Genomic DNA, 21,121 nt, shown 5'->3' on the forward strand with positions numbered 1-21,121 from the left:
TCATACTTTTTCTTTTACTTTATTTAGAAGGTTGATTGAGTCTCCCTTACAACTAAAACAATCATCATTCATCTTAGCTTAAACACAAGTGGAATGATTCACTATTCATACTAACCTTTTATGTAATAATAACCATAAAAGACATTATATATTTACACTACAACATTACTCTTATCTATCCAACTATTAGGTGAATCATCAAACCCTAACCATTTAACAAACACTTTATTACCTTTCTTTCTCAATATTTTTTCAACCAAATACTCATCCTTATATTTAGTTTTCAATAATTCTGGTTCATAAAATCTTCCTCTAACTTCTTCATTGTTTAAATTTTTAATTTTATATGTTGGTGGATTAGATGGTATAACCTCATTAATAACAAACACTTCTGCTGACCAATTTGGTGTATAACCTTTTTCAAACAAACCTTTAATTTTACTTATACGAACATAATCACCAATCTTATACTTTAACTTAACAGACTTATATTCTTTCTTATACACTTTTTTCAATATCGCATGCTCATTTTTCTTATTCACTTCTACAGGTTTCATACCAATTGTTCTATGTACTTTGTTATTATATTCATCAACCAAACCTTGCAATATTTTTAACCACTTATAATTACCTTGAACAGTAAATTTCTTCCACATATTTTGTTTAAGTGTTTTGTTAAATCTTTCAACAACAGAAGCTTTTTTACCACTATATGTTGAGTAATGATTGATATTGTTTTTTCCCATCAAATCTTCAAATTCTTTATTGTAAAACTCTTTACCTTGATCTGTTTGTAAATTATTAGGTTTTCTTACTTTTAACACTGATTCAAATGCTTCTGTAACATTCTTCCCACTCTTATCTTTAACAGGAATAGCAAATGCATATTTTGAAAACACATCTATAATCGTTAGCAAATACTTATACCCTTTATTGATTTTGGAAATACCTTTTAACACACCACTATCCATTTCCACAAGATCTGCTTGCCATAAATCATCTATACCTTTAACAATAACACTTAACCTAGGATATTTTTTTCTAGATGGTTTATGAATTTCTTCTATAATATCTTCTCTAATACCTTCACCTTCATATAGTCAATCGCGCTTTTTAATGAATTGGGATTTATTAGTATCACATACAACACATATACCTTTCTTAACATATCTCCCATTCTTTGTCTGTTCTATTCTAATGTTATCTATTTTTGTATCTGTTGATTTCTTACACTTAACACAATACATCATTATTTATTAAAAGAAAATAATTAAGGTTCTCTTTCTATATACATAATAACTTCCAATAATTTTCCTTCTTCCATAGCTGATTTTTTTGTGCTTGAAACATAATTTTATCACCCTTTTTAATGTTTAATGGCAAATTTACCACTAAAGTATTGTTCAAAAATATATCTAAAAAGTATCTATCCAAACGTAATTCCATATGCATTATTTTTCCATTGTAGAGAAACTCATAATCATTAGATAGATTAAATATTCTGAAGATTGGATTTGGAACATTTCTAGTTCTCAATCGACATAATAAATTTATAGTTTCTTTTTGCATAATTAGATTAAAAGTTTCCTTTTTCATCATTTGAAAATCTTGTTTTGTTGTAAGTGTATTTAACAGGGATGATATTTCTGACTTATATTGATTAAATTCTGAAACAGGAACTTTTGCTTTAAATAGAATAGTAACATTATTATTGGTCTTTTTAAATTCTTCCATATATTCACCTTTTAAAACCTCAATATCATCTTTCTTTATATGTGTGTCTTGTAATGATTTTAATACATCTTCAAATTTGATTCTATCACTTTCTAATTGGTTGTTAATATCGCTTTTCACTGACTCGAGCTGGTTTAACGTAATAGCATCTTGTTGATCAATACCATTAGTTATATTAACTAGTCTTTTTTGTGTAAAATCAATCCAGGATCTATAATTTGTTGTGAAAATTTTATTTAGTTCAGATTTAAAATTTGTACGACTCATTAAATTTTGATGTGTGTCTCTTTTATATTTTTCAAATTCTTCATTCTTAACCACATTATCTAAATTCCTTAACTGCTCTTCACTAATATCACTTACCTTACTTTTAATATTACCAAAAATATCCATATTTATTATATAATAATTTGAATTATTTAACAGCAAGTAAAACAGTTATACGAGCTCCACCAAAATCAATCAAATCACCCTTCTCATCTTTAATTGAAACTTTGAAATTATTAAATTTATTGTGATGTATTGGGAAAAATATCTTTTCATTAGGTTCATATATAATTGGTTCTCTAAACTCTGCATTTGTTCTAAATGTTGCAATTAAGTCTGTTTCGTTGTGTGTTGTGTCATTATGTTTTAAAATCATACCTTCTGCTAAATCACAATGAATATTTATAGTATCAAACGGATGAAACCTTGGCACCTTATCTCCAACATGTTCTATCTTTTCAGTCAAGTTCTTTTCACTAAAACCTAATACAGTATTAATGGTATCTAAGGTTATATCACATTGCTGGCTAAATATTTTAACTTTATTTTTCCTTCTATCCTCAGTAAATTGAATATTTTTAAAAGGATCGTTGGTATATGGAAGGTTTGATTTAATATATTCTTCTAATTCTTGTAAACTATATTGACCAGGCTGAATTATGAGTTGTTTTGTAAATTTAAGTTACTATTACAAAATGTTAATTTATTGTTCTTTTCTGTAATGTTTGGAGTTAAGTATGTTGTATAAAATCCTGCAACAGCTACTTCTAAATCGTTTTCAAATGGGTAATGCAATGACATGTTTAATACAGATGAATAACCATTTAAATTAAATACATTCATTTATTATATAATAAATAACTATTATGGATAATTGGGATATTAAAGTAAGGTTAACAGAAGAAACGGCGAAGAGAAAGAGGAATGGAGAGTTGTTACCTGATGATATAAGATGTTTAATAGTTGGGCCTAGTGGTTCTGGTAAAACGACGTTAATGATTGATAATTTTTTGTTGGCACCTAAATGGTTAAAATATGCAAATGTTTTTATATATTCTAAAAGTTTAAATCAACCTAAATACCAACACTTAACACAACTTTTTCGAGATATAGAAAGTAATATTAAAGACACAATAGCAATTATAAAAGGAAACAATGAAAAGATTATTCCATTAGATGAATGTGAGGACTATTCTGTGGTAGTATTCGATGATTTCATATTAGAAGAACAAAACCACGTTAGAGAATATTTTACTCGAGGTCGTCATAAGGGTTTGAACTGTTTCTATCTTGGACAAACATATTCTAAAGTGCCAAAACAATTAATTAGGGACAACTTAAACTTTCTTTGTATATTTAGACAGGACAATGTAAATTTAAAACATATATATGATGAATTTGTTGCATCTGATATGTCCTTTGAAAAATTACAATTATTATGTAGCAAGGGTTGGAGTGAAGAACATGGTTTCTTAACAATAGATATGACTAGGAAGGTGAATAATGGTAAATATAGAAATAAAATTAAAGAATTTCTAAAAGTGTAAACTAAACGTATATGAGCGCAGGTGAACGTATATATTATGTTATGTTATGTTATGTTATGTTATGTTATGTTTTTATTTTTTTCTTTATATAATAAATGGATGTTAATAAAGCTAAGAAGTATATTAAGTTAAAAGAAGAACTTATTAAAAGATTTAAGGAAATTAAACAAAGTAATCGAAGTAAGTATGAAAAATTTAAAGAACAAGATCAGCCTGTTATTGATGCAATTAAAGATTTAGGGCAAGATATATCAAAAGTAGCAGAAGAAAATAAAAATCTAATTCAAGAGTTAGTTCCAGTTGTACATAAAAGTGCTAGAGTGGATTCAAGCTTATTAGAAACACCGCCTATGTATGATAGTCCTATAAATGAAAGTGATACGCCTATAACAGAAGAAATAAAACACATGAAAAAACAAATTAAATATAAAGTAGAAGGAATAGAATCTTTAGCAACAACTTATTTTGGAAATATTGCTTCAAGATATGCAACTAGAGATGATAAAAGTTTTGGAATACAGCCATATGATGAAGATGGGAAAATTATACATATGATAGGAAATGCGGAAGTTAAAATTCATGGTGATGATTTAGTTATTAATAATCGACATTATACAGGAACAGAAGGTTTATGGGAATTATTGACAAAACATAATCCAACAAATTATAATGATGATGATCTAGAAAAATATAAACAAATAGTAATTGATTCTAATGTTGCATTTCATAATAATGATCCGAATACAAGAAAACAAAAATCTAGTAAAGGTAAAAAATATAAAGAAATTATCAAACCTATTTGGGATGAATATATAAAACCAACAACACCTTCAAAAATGACACCAAAATCTGGAGAAGGAATAAAGGTATATAACGAATTATCAAAAGAATACATATGGATGGATGATGTGAGAAAACTGATTGATCGCTTGATTGTTATTGATGGGGAAGAAAAATCTGGAAATGATAAATTTTATAATGAGAAAGTAGGCATAGTGGATATGATTAATTCTAAACTTGCACAATTTATACCTAATAATCCAAAAGGTATAGGTTATTTGATAAAGATATTGAATACGCTGCCACCAAAATTTTGGAATAGTGAAATTTATGGAAAAGGATTAATGAATAAGATTTTAAACATGAAAGGAATTTCAGAGTTACATATACCAGGTTATGAATTTTGCGGACCTTTTACTAAGTTACAAGAAAGATTAGAAAGATTTGATAAAGGTATTAATCCATTAGATGAGGCTTGTAAAGAACATGATATATACTATAGGGATAAGAAAGATACAGAATAAAGACATATTGCAGATAAGGAATTAGAAAATAAAGCTTGGGAAAGAGTTTTTACTAAAGATGCTAATTTAATAACTGAAAAACTACCTGCTCTTGGAACTGCTTTAGTGATGAATACAAAAGTAAGATTTGGTTTAGGTTTATAAGTAATGAAAGTAAGATTTAGTTTAGGTTTATAAGTATTTTTTAGTTTTAGGTTTATATGTACTTTTTATGGAAATTTTTCATAAAAAGCTTTTAATTATATAATAAATATGCAGTTAAAAGGTTTTACATTTACGATTCCTAATCAGGAACTTAAACAATTAAATATAGATCACATTTTAACTAACAAACAACTCAAACAAAAGGAAGCAAAACTAAATAAAGGACAATGTATGTCTCTATCGCTTTCTATACCACAACTTAAGAAAATAAACAAAGAAATGAAGACAAATGATAATAAAGTTCATTATGGTGGTTTTATATTTACTATTCCAACGATTTTAGCTTTAATAGGTGCTCTAGGTTCTGTTGCTGGAGGTGCGGCTGCTATTGCTAAGACTGTAGATGATGCAAAAAAGAATAAAATGGAATTAGAGGAACAAAAGCGGCATAACTTAGCAATGGAAGAAAAACAAGGTGGTAAGCTTTCAAAAAACGTAAACTCCAAAACAGTAAAGAAAAAGAAGAAATTAAACCTTTAAATAATTTAGATCTAATACAACTTGTTAAAAAACTTAAGATAAGAAACTTTAGAGGTGTATTTATGAGTGATGAATTGCCTAAACAACCAAGGAAGAATGAGTGTGGTATTGTTAATTTTGATACGTCTAAAAATATAGGAACGCATTGGATTTGTTATTGGAAAAAAGGAAATAGAAAGTATGTGTTTGATTCATTTGGAGGTAATCCGCCAAAAACACTCGTAAAATATCTTGGTCATAATATAGAGTACAATAGCAGCCGTATACAACATTTTAACGAGGTAATTTATGGACATTTATGCATTACAGTGTTAAAAATGTTTACAGATGGGTATAGTTTTTCAGAAATTATTAGTCAGGTGAATAGGAATAAGGATATTTGGAGAAGTTATATTTAAGTTTTTATGGGCTTAATTCATAAAACGATTACAAATATTTTTATAATAAATATGGATAAGATAGAATCATATGAATTACAATCCTTTAAACCTAATCAAAAAACAATCGAGAATTTAAATAAGCCAAACAGGTCTATTGAATTTGATATTGACGTGGGTGATGGCTTCATACATCCTTATTATGCTGATATTTATGTAACTTTTGAAATTAGAGGTAGAGATGGTGATGGAGAATATACTACTGGTCAAAATATTAGACTTATTAATAATTTCTTCCCACATTTGTTTTCTCAAATTCAAGTTAGTAAGCATGGTCAGATATTGGATATTATTGATTAACCTGGTTTAACTTCAACAGCTGTAAACACATGTACGATTTCAAAACCAGAGGCAAATCACTATGATGAAAGTGGATGGGAAGGAATTACATGGGCAAGAACAGATGAAGAAATAGTGTTTTTGCTAAGACTTTTGCCAGGATTTTGTTCAGATTTTAAAGATATTATGTGGAAAGGAGGATTGAAATATACATTTAAAAGAAGTAGTTCTGATGATAATGCTTTTGCTATTTGGAAAACAAAAAAGCAGGATGGAACATATGAGAATGATCAACCACATCCAGGTAAAATTAAGATTACAAATATGGAGTTAAGAATGCCTATTGTTAATTATGAACCTAACTATGCCACCTTGTTAAGATCTAATATGTTAAAAGAAGGTAAGATTCCTATTTCATTTAACACGTATCAATGTTTACAGAAATCAGTTAGTGGTAAATATTTAGAATTCGATTTAACCACACAATTTAACTCAAGTGAATTTGATATGCCTAATTTTGTGATTGCCTTTTTCCAAACTGATAGAAATGATAATCAAGAAAGAGATTCAAGCTATTTTGATCATTGTAAAGTTCAGAATATCCATTTTCGTAATTCTAGAAATGAATCTTTCCCATTAGAATCTTTAAACTTAGATTTTGCAAAACATAAGTATTTGAAAGTTTATGAAATGTATACGGTATATAAGCGAGCTACAATTGGAAATACTGAGATGTTTTATTACCCGAAGGAGTTTTTAGAAAATAGGCCGATGTTCGTAATTAACACAAGCAAGCATAAATCAGTAACTGTAAGTGATAGAACTAATTTGAAACTGACTGTTAATTTTGAAAGCGATGTACCAGATAAAACAATTTGCTATGTTGTTATGATTGGTAAGAAAAATTTAGAGTATGATGTTGAGAAAGAAAAAATAATTGAGAAGATATAAATTAATTATATGTTTATTAGATTTGTTTAGTTTGTAAGTGTTTTTATGATATTATCATAAAAACTTATTTAATAAAATGACTATTCCAGATAACATTCCACGTGAGAATTTAATTGTGTTAATTGAAGATACTATATTAAATCTTGAGAAGTTATTAATGAAAAACAAAAGGAAGTTTAAGAGAATAAAATGTGTTTATACTACTCTTATTACGTTATCAATTCTATTATCAGCTTCTACAGGGTTCATCAATGTATTTATTCCTGTTACAGTGTATTCAATTATTACAACTGCATTTGCTTCGGCTTCTGCTGGTATCACTTGTCTATCAACACGGTTTAATATAGCTTCAAAGAAAGAATATTATAAAAATATGGTGAATCGAATTGGGATGTTTAAAGATGAGCTTAATGTAATTAAGCTCATGAATGGTGAATTAACAGATGAAAATGTAAGAGATATTGTTAACAGAATCAATGACATACTTAACGAAATTCGAGGCTATTAGAAACTGATTTTTAAAAAGTTTTAATATAATAAATACAATGGCGAGTCATATTGAACTTTTAAATAAACTTGGAAGTCTTGAACAAAAGCAGGTTATTGGATTGAGAGAATTAGAATTAAATACAGAATATAAGATTGTGAAAATGGAAAAGATTAAAACTAAGTTTGGAAAGAGCATTTTAGTTGAATGTGAAGAGTTTAAGGTATTTCTTCCACCTAGATTTACAAAACACTTAACAGATAAAATGATTGATGAGATCGTTAAAGATGTAATAAAAATCAAATACACTGGTTTAAAAGATAATTATCCAACTGTTGAGTTCTGTATGTAAATCCAAAAAAATAATAAAAATGATCAAAAATATGTTGTCAGAAGTAAAAAATGGAGTGAATAGAATGGATCCTCAAAAGAAATTTATACTTACTAATAACTTCAATGTAATTGTGAAAAATGTGCAAACCGAAGTTCAAGTTGTTTTTGATATTAACGGCTGTCTATTCAGCTTGAATTATGATCAGTGGACAGAGTTTAAGAAGTCATTGTTTCCTATAGAGAACGAGGTTAGCAGAAGATTCCATTATCAGTATCCGAACTTGTAACTATTAATATACTAATTTGTAACTATTATGTAATTATGTAGAATTTAGTTAACTTTTATGGTATAATCATAAAAGTGTTTTTGTAATTTTATTATCGATATCCGAACTTATAATTTTAAGTGTATAAGTGTTTTTATAGTATCAGACTATAAAAAACTAAAACCTTTGGATATACAGAACATAATGTCATTTAAATTTTAAAGATATATATATAAATAAGGGATTTATTTGAGCTTTTTGTAATTATATCCCTAGAGTTATGCCATTTATAAGACATTCAATAGATAATAAATTTATTTCTCTATTGAATATCGTTTGACTTTTGAAAATCGGTTAATAAACAACGGAGATATGACAAATTCGGAATGGTATCCTTAGAGGTATGCAACCCACAACACATTCAGAAAATGGCAATTTTTTTTCTCTCTCGAATGTCGTTTGAATTTTGAAAATCGGTTAATAAACAACAAAGTTATAAAGATCTGGAGATATTTTCCCTCATGAGCCGCCATTGATGTTAGGGTTTCCAAAAAATTATCATGTTTACCTTATTTAGTACTGGTTCATTTGTAAGTTTCAGAGCTTAATTCATAATTTTAACAATTCTGGAAAAACATGTTAAAAAGAATTAGTTTCCAACCCTGTTTGTCACGTGAAGGTAAAAATCATCACGTTATATTGTCACGTTATATAGCTAAAATTTCTTCTGTTCACAATCGAAAAAGTTTTAAACTTCTTAGTTTAGCTAGATAACGTGACAGTTTTGGTGTTGTTATTACTAGACTTCCATATACTGCTTGAGGGAATGCAACTTGTGACTTAAAAAGAAACAAGTTCTCCTTTACATATGTTCATATGGAAGTCACGTACGCAGCTTGCATGCAAAAAATCTTCCTCATATACAATGGAAGTAGATAGCCTTCGCTTTAATACAACTTATTTGTTTATTCTTACCAAGCAAACTGGATTGTGTGTGCATGTATCAGTGAGTTGGATGAATGAAAATATATATATATATACTGTGGCTGTGCGTTTATTCAATACTCATATACACTTTAAGTTCATCTTCTTATTACTCAGCTATTAGTAGGCCGATTTTAATCAAACAAAAAGTATTTTTTCAATCAAAGACAGCACTATAAGTTATAAGTTTTAGATGTAAGTTTTTATGATTTTAAATGTCATAAAAGCATATTCAATCTAACTTTAACATTGTAGTTATGGGAATACTTTGCATTAGTTTCTTGGGTCCTTATATGCTAGTCCGCTAATGTTAAAGCAAAAATATATATATTCAAAGAAAGTGTTTAGTAATTACGTTAGTCATCTAGTGGTGATTTATAGTTAGTGATATTATATCCCTTTTCTTTAAATTCTGGCAATCTTTTTTGTATCCAATCATGAAGTTTTATATGGGATATGGAACAAAAGTTCTCATTATAATATGCAGGAATTCCACATACAACACACTTATTATTAATATTTCCTTCATTAGTTAAGTCATAACAAGATGTAGTTTCACTCCTTCTAGAAAGATGTGGTGGCAAACCAACACGTATTATATCTTTAAATAAAATAACTTGTGGTGCTGGTAATGTAATACCTACGGGGTTATATGTTGGATCTACAAACTTACATTCGGATAATGTAGCAGGTCTTAGAATCATAAATGGTGTATCTGCATCCTTAAAGAATTGATACATTATTTTTATAAAGTCATGCTCTAACATTTTATTCTGTATTTCCATCACTCGTTCTTTTGATGAGAGTGAATAATCTAGCAGCGGTCCAGAATATTTTAAACCCTGTTCAGCTTCTTTATTGAGATTCTCTGCTCTATAACATCTTTTACAATTATCAGACCTCTTGTTTCCATTTCTAGCGAACTCTTGGAATTGTTTTAGTTCTCCACAAATTACACACTTTTTCATGATTTATTAAATATAAAATATTCAAAATAATTAATTCATTGTTTTGTTATAATTACATTGATTTCCGCAATTTGATTTTAATTGTGATAAAAGCAAGTGCACAAGGTACAATACTCAATCTACTTTGCGCTCTGTAACTTTGTTTAAGTACTATGGTCAGTGGCGGGTTTGGGGAGAAAGTGCGTCAGAACTGGTTTCAATGATACTACTAACAAATTAATTATAATCAAAGGTAAGTGATATTAAATTTATAATACATCTCTATTGATAATTAATTTTGAATAAACAAAGGACATTTAAATAGACTTGAGGAAGAAATCAGTCAGATTAAATCATTAAATTTCTAGTTTATTAAAAAGAGAGAGTGAAAAAATCCCATGTCAATCAATGGACTGAAAACTAAAGATGGAACACAACACTTTTAAGCAAGTTGTAAAAGAAAGACATTTCATATTTTGAGACTGCAAATACATAATAAACTGAAATATGTTTAATCAAATCCCTTATCACTGAAGTTAGAAGCCAAAGTAATCAGTAAAATATACATTGTCTAATAAATATTTTTTTTTCAGAATTTTCCTTGCTTGTTTGATTGCACGATCGTTGGAATAAACATACGTTATTGTATTTTGATGATGCACTTTATCGCATTCGGGTATAACATAAATAACATCTTCAACTTTAAGTATAGTTTTATGAAAAAGTACAATAATTGGTTTCATTGTGTTTCCAGTTATTAGATATAGATAGGTTAAAGTTACACTAGTGTAAGTCACTTAAAGAAATAAAAGGTCTCTGATTTAAATCGGTCAATCTGTTAGCAGGAAACGTGTAATAAATGAGGTCCATTCTACCGCCATCAAGTGGTAATGGAAGTTCTAGAGATAAATGAAACAGCAATTTTGTTTATCAGCAATGTGGTATGAACGAGACTGATACTGCTGTCTTTGAAAAAGTAACTTTCAACAGTGTACCTTTATCCCATCTATATATTGCACTTGCTTGCTTTAAAGAGATTATGTTGGTGCTATTTTTATGTTTGTACATATTAAGGTAATCTAACGGGTGCTCTTTCGTTTGGATAAAATTACTTTTTGATATTTAAAATAAGATAGATATAAATGATATTTTGTAAACAGATATAGTAAACGTAAACCGTAACATAGTATTCAGCAAAAATGTTACACTTAGAGTTAGAAAAAAGCAAGTAAGCTTCAGTACTAACTTTAATGCGTAAAGAACTTGTGGTTTGTTACTGTGCACATATAAGGAGTCACATCAATCATAGCTTAAATTAGTAACTGTTTATCTGATTTTTCAAGCGGTATATTAAATATAAACCACGTTTTCAGGTGGCCGTATGGAAGTAGTTTTACTAGCAGAATGTCTGTTCTGTTCAAAAGAAAACTAAGATTTATGGAAAACATTTTAAATATATAGCATCTACACATTTATGTGGTTTCAAAATACTTGTTAATGCATCTTCAGTTTCACTAAAATTTCATAACATCTCAGTCCAGTTTTCCCCTTTAGATGTCATACTATATCCGTAACTCTGTCTTATTGTCATTGCAGGGTGCATGAAAATATTTGATCAAAATTTCAAGTTTCTATGCCTAATACTTCCAAAAATTGCAGGACGGAAACAACGTCAAGCCCATTCCTTGCCTTTAGAGGTCAAATATCGCAATATACACTTTTGTCTTTAAGCTGGGATACATGGTGAATGTTTCTACAAAATTTCAAAATTAAGCGCCTATTAGTTTCGGATATCTGTAGAACAAAATATTATAAATTTTCAAACAACTTTTTTGCGCCGTTAAGAATTACATCTTCTCACGACAATATTTACAGAAGTTCTGAGCAAATTAATATCAATTTGTCACTGGTAATTTTTGGGAAAATTTTATATAAATGACCAGCCAAAACAATGAGAAACTAACTTCACTGTAATTCAGTGAATACCCTCTTGATCGATTATTGCAACTTGTGTATAATTGATAATCAAAAGTAATATGATATAGAAAGAAAAGCTCGATACAACTGATATCTTTGTTCAAGAAATAATTTTAAATATCGAGGAAATGCAAAATAGATTACCTTCCCATAAAATTTATAAATGTAAGTTATTTGACTTTTACACTCACCAAATCAAAAATGAAATGAAATGAAATGAAATCTTTAAGTTTTACGTCCCACGGTTATGCCGGTTAGGCTAAAGGAGACGGTGATGATGAGAGATGAGTGAAATGGTGGAATGAAGAAAGTGGGAGGAAACGGGAAAACCCCGAGAAACCCCACGAGCACGGTGTTTGTCCACCACAAAGTTCACTTGGCGGAGGCTGGGATCGAACCCGGGACCCCAAGCACCAGAGGTGAACGCTCTACCACTGAGTCACCAAATCAAATACCTACGAGTATCATAAATTAGGCTTTCTTCCTTTGAAGATGTAAGGTATTCGAGATGCAAAAAAGCCTTTGTATAGATCAAACTCATGTGGTCAAATATGGAACTTCGCAGTTAACTTGATATGACTTATTATTACTTGTATCATTACAGTTTAGCTTCTCTTTCAGCAGCGAAAACATCGTTATGAAGTTGACGTCTATTATGATCTAGGATTGTATGATTACGTTGATATTGAGAATTGATTAAATATTTAACAAAAAGCAAATGATTTTTTTTCAGTGTCTAATTAGAAATTCTACAATTAGATTTTATATTAAAGTGAAATAATACTAAATATATTATATGTAATTTTTATGCTTTGTTTGCAGGTCGAAAACGATGTCTGGGGGAAAACGTAGCCAAAATGATCCTTTTCTTAATGACAGTGGTGATCTTTTCGAGATTTACTTTCAGCATCCCGCCAAACGAACCTCCTATTTCAACAGAACCGATTGATGGGGCAGCCATGAGACCTAAACCATTCCGTGCTGTTGTTCAGCAAAGGAGTTAGAGACATCACAAAGAGAAATAAATAGAATACTCATTCGACAATAAACGTTAGTAATAAAAAAACACAAATCGCACGATGTTCACTATGTATCGTTACCCATTTGACAAAAGACTTCAAAACTTCAAAAAGAATCTCTCCCTAAAAACGGGACTGCAACAGATGTATTACAGAAGTGAATTGTAAAACCCAGATAGCTTTACCATTTAAATCTATCTAGATATTCACATGTGATAATCAAAAATATAAGTTTAAAGGTTGATATTTACCAGTAGTATGTTACAATGGTATTTTGTTGTTTTATATGTAGCTATATGTATTACTTCATTCATTGTTACCTACAAATAAAATCCTTTAAATAAAGATTACTACCCTATGAAGTATTGTAGTACCATATAAAATAATCATACTATTTTTATATTCATTAGAGTGGAAGGCGGGAATATGGAACACTTTTTTGTTTTGCACTGCCATTTGACAAGTTTCTGAGTCTGACTGCTTTCACATATAGAAGATCGAAATTTAGTCTTTGATACTTGTATTACCAAACGTATATGCAGAACTGTGCATTCAGTTACGAAATGTAAAATCATACAACAATTTATCCAAAATTTACTATTTGGAAAATGGGGTGGGAATATGAAATAGGGGACAGTTCAAAATAAAATCCAACTGAAGGATTAATTGAGGGATTAATAAACTGAGAGATTGAGGGATTAATAAACTTATATATTCCTACATACGCAGTGTACTACAACACTGAGTGTGCAAAAACATATAGTGAATTACAAACTAGAGGCTTGTTTAGGCATACTTTAGACATAAATGTGGACATGGCGATATGCATTTTGCATATCATTCTGAACCGAAATATGTCAACTGTCTGCAAATGCTGAAGGATAGTTCAGTAGGGATTCAAACAAATCTCACACATAGTTCAGTCAATAAAAATTTTTGTGTAGGATCTAACTAGTTACAAGCTGAATTTTTCAGGAACGTTAGGCCACAATAGAAGGAGTATTTTCTGAAAAATCCCCACCCCTCCCTTTCTATACATGCGAGCTTCTTGATTTCTGGATGCACCAATTACTACAACGAAACCTCTTAAAAGATTGAAGCACATTATTTTGATTCATTGTATACAGGCAACAGCTTACTGTGGACCGATCTTAGTGAGTTATCTTCAGATTTGTAGAAGAATAAGATAATTGAACTTTAATGTGTGGTGTCACGTTGATCATCCATAATGGTTTTCCTGATACAACAAGGGTTTAAGCAGGACAACCCAAATTTACGAAGTTATATGTATTAGTCCTAGAGAAAATTTTTCAAATTTTATTTTATTTTATTTTATTTTATTTTATTTTATTTTATTTTTTTTGGCAATTCGCAAACTTAATAGGTTGGTCAACAAATCGCTTCCAAGTTTTGAGGAGGGGACATCAATGTATCCATGTCCTACGAAATAAAATAGACGCCTATAGTCAATCATATAATCAAATAACGTTATGAAGGCTCATCGAAGGAAATAAATTAGGTGAATAACCGACCAGATGGTGAGCAAATTTTAATACGTATATTTTATGAACTTTGTACCTAATTGAAGGGGATAAGCAGGACATTTGAATGTACGGCGTTATACATTTGAGTCGTAGAGACCGTTTTTCAAAATTTAATTTTTGATATCTCTCAAATTTGAGGCGTGGTGATTACGTCCATTCAAAACTTTGAGAAGGGAGCATCTATGTACCTATGATGTATAAAAGAAAACGGACCAATGTACACATCTATATAACAAATAATCTAACAAAGCCTCATCAAAGATTAATTGTGCTAAAAGCTTCGAAAATTTCAAGTATTGAAATTTTTTTTCTGACGATGTAAGAGAACAAGATACAATCAACCAAACTTCTACAGTTTCATACTGCCCTTATGTACTACCATGTCATTTCTTTAGATCTGACAGTTTCCGAAATGTAGGCTATGTGATGGTCGTTTGCACTCTTCCCAAAATTTACGTATTTGCCCAAAGTAATCCAACCAAAATGAAAACAGCGTTGATCCCTATGATACCACAGCATCTGATCGGGTCACCTGACATCCTTAACTAATCAGAGCCGGGTGAGATAAAAATCCAGGCATACTATTATTGTATCTTACGGATTTATTTCGCAGCTACCAGGTAAATCTTGAAGATTATATTTGAAGGTATAGAATAATATAGAAGTTTTTATTGTTACATATGGGGATTTCACCCAAGTAATTTTTCAGGATTGAACGTGTTACACAATTCTGTTATTGTATAGATTTATGTATACTCAATTACTGAATCTGATGTATAAATTTCATTCCACTCAGTGTCATTTTCCACATGCTGCAGATAAAATTAGTTTCATGTGGTTTTGCCAACTGTAAATCATAGGTATATCAAATTGTCCGACTCAAATGTTGTAATCAATATCGATGTTAAATGTAGCATTAAATGTGTTGGTTCGAAACGATTAGCATAATAATAATTTAGAAGTATTCAACCTAGCAGTGAAATACATTTGTAAATCTGCTGGCATAGCATATTTTCGTTGTGGTTGTTTTCCGTCCACATGGAAATATATAGAGTCTGTTTAGGGTAACCAAAAAGTGAAGTAACTAAATGAACGTTATTGCAGTTAGTTGGAGTATTTTAACGTATTTGATTGTTCCATTCTCTATATTTTCCTTTCTGTATACATTGTATATGTCTAAAGGCTGTTTTATAACACTTGTGTGACTCTTCCGTGATGTATATGGCGCTGTTGTTCAGGAATATTTGGAATACGATAGGATTTCGATTGCCCGTCATGTTTCCGTGATCTTTGTATGGTGGAACATATCTATAAATATGTGTCTTAGGACCTTGAATTGCAACTCAAACCTACCATCTCGGACCTTGGATGGCCCCGGATGTATGCGCATGCTAGAGTGTGATAAATTACGACGAAAGCTGCTGAATGGCCTCATTCACCGTATGAGAAAACGCTGCAAGATTTATATTGTCGTTCGGTGTATACAGCTAATACTGAATGTCTCTGGGGATGTTTACCCTTGTCAACCAAGGTAATTTGACCTACGTTCCTTACCAAGGAAGATTCCTGAAACATAAGTGTAGCTTAAGAATTACTATTAAAGTTTTGACCTTTCTTTTTACATTTTTTTCTTTACTCAGAAGAGCTTCTTGTACCAAGAAATATGTCAGCACTACATTGTCATATATATTGTATCCTTCATTCTTCTATATTGCATACACAACGATAGATTGATATAGTATATATAATCAATTACTATGTAATGCTACATTTTATAAAATTGAAACTTCTATAATGATTTCTACTCCACAGGAAAATAGTATTCATCTTACAGAAAGTGAAATTTTTGTGTTTTATGAATTGAAACAACATTCCTACAGCAAACGCTCGGAGTTTGAACATTCCTACGTTTTTTGCGCATAAACCGATTGCAATTTTCACACTTGGTATTTACTTCCATACCACAATTCTGGGGACACAGGCAGCATCATCCTATTTTTTTTTTGTTTCTGTATTTCTAGGACATAGCGAGTTTGGGATATTTGTATTTCTGTTGCTTCTATGGTTGTCAGCACATGCACACGAAACTCAATGGGATTAGCAGCTTCTCTTGCAATAGTTTTATTTATTTGTTCTTTGCCCAAGTGTAACAAGAAATGATATATATTATGCATTTTCTTGTTCCAGTCTGTTTTTCAGTAGCCAAATGACGAATGATTCTAGGGCTGCAATGTCAATTATGTTCATAAGAAGATTGAGATGCCACTTAGAGCATGAATATTCTTGAATGAATTTGTCATCGTTGCCGTCTCCTCCTTTAGTTTCCCCGTAGTGAAGAAACGTCAGTGGATTTCAATTGTCATCATTGCACAAAGAACTACTAATAATTTCTGTTGATAGAACTCGAACAACTTTGTTTATCTTAGTGACGTAGCTGACCATGGATTCGTCCTCAGGGAAGATAAATATTGACGATAAAGTCTCTAGCAGCTTTTAGCAGTGTCCATATTTTCTTAAAACAAATAAGATAAGGACGCTACTTACCACGAGGAGATGGGTGCATTTGGAGTTCTACTCACACTCTAACCATCCATCCATCCATCCATCCAGTGATTAGTGTGTATTATTTACAGTTGTATTTACAAAGTTATAATTTTACATAATTCGTTCCCTACAAATTTCCATTTCCCCCTTTATTTTTCCGCTTTATTTTTGTCCACTACTATGACTTCAAACTCTGATTTATGTGAAAATGCAGGCATGGATGATCTTGACGATAGTGCAGCTTTGATGAAGGCCGTCTCTAGCTCTGTGTCCGCACACTCTACGGGATGCCTCCGTTACAAGCTTAACGCATGTTTCGACAGCTTGAGTATGACATGGGAACTTGTTGAAATTCAAAACATTCTTAGAGTCTCTGCTTATAAACTGTCTTATTTCGCCATTAATCAATGCTCTTAAGAAAGGAGGATAAGTAAGATTAGAAGTACCCCATTGTATTATGTATTTCGGAGTAAAGTGCAGGTTTGGTGGCATAAAATGTCTAATTAGATCAGTTTCAGGAGGTGCTTGCCTTGCATTCAAAGGTCGTCTGTCACCGAGCTCTCGAATGTGGTTCCTGTCATCATTGACCATCTCCAAAAGCATATTTTCGGAATGAGGAAAGTTATTATTCCGTTTTATAACGAAGTCTCCAACTTATTTAAACTCTTCTGGCAAATACCTCATTTTCTGAATGGTCTCGTAAACATGTTGTGGACTTTCCGTCAAGTTGTTGCTCAACGTCATGTCAAACCACATAGGCACATATAACTTTAAGATGAAGGTGTCAATTTTCCTCTTATTATCTGAAGGACTTTCTACACTAATGTACAGCCGCAGAACTTTATTAGCTGTAGTGAGGCACGGTGAATGTGACAAAAGGACAGGGTCAAGAATTGAAAAGTTTTTGGAGCAGTGCCCTCACTGGATGATTTTGATATCTCTAGTAAATACAGTTGGTATTTGCTGAGTATCTGCCTGTCTACTTCAGGAATCACACAATTGATAGGTTCAAATTCAATAACTGGTTGAGTGTGTGGACACAGTGCTAGAGACGGTTTCATCAAAGCTACACTATTGTTCAAATCATCTATGCCTGCATTTTCGCAGAAATCAGAAGAAACGAAATCTTTATGTTTTACGTCCCACGATTATGCTGACTGGGCTAAAGGAGACGGTGATTATGAGAAATGAATGAAATAATGCAATGAAGTGGGAGGAAACAGGAGAACCCAGAGAAAATCCACAAACATGATTTTTATCCACCACAAAGCTCACTTTACGCGCGCTGAGATCGAACTAAAAACCCAATGCAGCAAAGGTGAACGCTCTACCACTGAGGCCCCGCTGCACCGCATAAATAAGAATTTAAAGTCATAGTAATGGACAAAAATAAAGCGGAGAAATAAAAGGGAAGATGGAAATTTGTATGGAACGAATTGTGTAAAATTATAAACTTTAAATCTAATTATAAATAATCCACCCTAATCATTGCATGGATGGTTGGTTAGAGTGTGAGTAATATTCCAAGTGTAATCACTCCCTCGTGGTGAGTAGCGTTCTTATCTTACTTATTTTAAGAAAATAAAGGAAATATGTTAAACTATCAAATTTTGCTGATTCGCTTATTTTGCGAATTTTTGACAGTGATGCACGACCAGAAGATACCATGTGTATTTATAGTTTATTTATTTTAACGTTATTTTTACAGACTTGAAGAAATATTTAAGCCATATAGAGTCATCATTCTATATTCGTTAGTCGTTTTAGAAAAAATATTGAAAAATTATTGTCTTTATGGGATTTTTCACATTTCAACGGTGATGCGCGACCCGAAAATATGTAAATGTAAGTTTTCCCTTTTAGATTTTGTCTTGCCTATATCAACGGCAACTTTTGCGCACTATAGCGTTTCGGAAATGAAACTGATTTTTTTCGAACCACTCTAATAGAGTCATTCAGGGGAAAACGCACATACGGGTTAAATGCGCAGAACAAAGTTTCTCAGTTATCTTGCAAAACTGATTGATATGGGATATATCACGTGCAAGCTTTTGCAAGGCAAGAAGAGTTGCAAAAACGAGCGTTGAATTTTGGAGGTATGTTGAACATAAAATATCACCTATATATTTTAACATGTTATGATACCTAGGTATAATATTAAGATAATGCAGAAACGATTGTGCTAGAAAACAATGTGTAACATTAGTGGATATATGCCAATTTTGAGTGAGGTAGGTGAAGTGGTGAATAAAAGTCTATGGCCCATGTGGCTGAGAACAGTGTCTACTGATTAGAGTTGCTACATGTATGAAAATTATATGTTATGGGCAAAATGCTCATATTGTTGTTGGGTTAAAACGCACATATGCGGAAATTACCCCAAGTGAGTGGTACAGTAAGGGACACTTCTGGATGGTACAGCCATATGGAGGTTTACGGTTAAGTGCTCCACCAACTGAGTCCCAAGCATTTGCCGGGAAGTATTGCAACCGAATTAACTTTAAAAGGAGGCGGGTGGCATAATCGCCAGGCACTGGAAATTCCCTTACACATGGGTGAAATTCCCACTATCGTCTAGAGCATCATTTCTCCAAATGAAATGAATCTTAGACGTATAATTCTTATGGAAAACATATTACTTGATATTTGTCCTACTTGTGGAGATAAATTGAAACAGAAAATTAAAGTCCAATCCTGTTGCTGTTGGAATCAACACTCTTTCTGTCGTTTGATCTGAAATGACTTTGCAGAGTCTGAATAAATATTCTGTCACTTCAGGAGGGTAGGAGAGCGGATACCCCCTCCTTCAGTGTGAAAACGCATACATTTAACCAAATGCTCAGTGAGAGTGAGCCCATTGGTACGGCAATTTTATGATTTCAAGTTTTATTCCCAAGCCATCTCATGCCATAGCTGATGACATTGGAGAACGAGAAATGAAAATATGATGAAAGAGAGATACTGTCACATGCGCAAATTTAGAATTTGAGACAAAGTGATCGGATAGCATCCATATTTTGTCGAAAATTTTGATTTGGTAAGTAGATATGTAAAAGCTCCTCCAAACCTGAGGACGTCCCACTACCAATTGTTGAATTCAAGTGAAGAACCCAGTTGAGAGCATCAGATGATTACCGAGGGGGAGAAACATCTCCAGATATAGGAAACAAATAATGAAGAAACTGGACTGCTCTGAACAGGACTCGAACCATGAAACTTATGATTACTAAGCAACGACTCTACTTACTCATCCACGGAGCTACATTGAATGCTAGGCATTCATACGTCAGACACAGAACGTTTGTTACTTACAAAACGTTTTTGTAAGGGGGAAAGCTAAGGAAATTCCACATCTCTAGGTTTTCTTTCCCTGGCACTAACTTAATTACTGTTGTCCCAGCCTGGGAAGAATATTTTCCAACCCTCCATAAACTTTCCTAACAATTTTCATACATTTATATATAGCAGCACAAAACATTTATCCATGGCTGTTCTGCACAATTATACATACACAAAACAATTACTTCCAATTCTATTAATTCCAGTACCAAGTAAACAGAAATACTGGATATGAAATTCTATATTTTGGCAATAGTCTTGCAGAAAATATAGAAAAAAATCAATTTTTCTATTTGGAACAGGGGGATCATACACGCAAGTTGCGCTTATGAGATTTGTTTTGCGGAGGAGGGGACAGAAATTTACATTGAAAATGGCAAAATCGCACGTTTAATTATAACATAATTTTATTTTTTAAAATGCCAAATGCGAAGGAGAACGAATGTATTCTCTTTGGCTTGAAAGAATAAAATTATGG

General features: G+C 31.3%; 1 protein-coding gene across 1 annotated transcript in view; it reads left to right on the top strand.

The window, feature by feature from the left end:
• The window catches only part of LOC145662108 (farnesoate epoxidase-like), a 114,189-nt gene extending 100,628 nt beyond the window's left edge, over nucleotides 1-13,561 (top strand). The window contains exon 4 of the mRNA XM_081727441.1: nucleotides 13,020-13,561. Coding sequence (XP_081583567.1) covers nucleotides 13,020-13,201 — 182 coding nt within the window. The 3' untranslated portion in view covers nucleotides 13,202-13,561. The remainder of the gene's footprint in view (nucleotides 1-13,019) is intronic.
• Nucleotides 13,562-21,121: the final 7,560 nt, after the last annotated feature.

Source organism: Thermobia domestica, chromosome 10 (assembly GCF_964235325.1).
Source record: "Thermobia domestica chromosome 10, izTheDome1.hap1.1, whole genome shotgun sequence".
Classification (NCBI taxonomy): Eukaryota; Metazoa; Arthropoda; class Insecta; order Zygentoma; family Lepismatidae; genus Thermobia; species Thermobia domestica.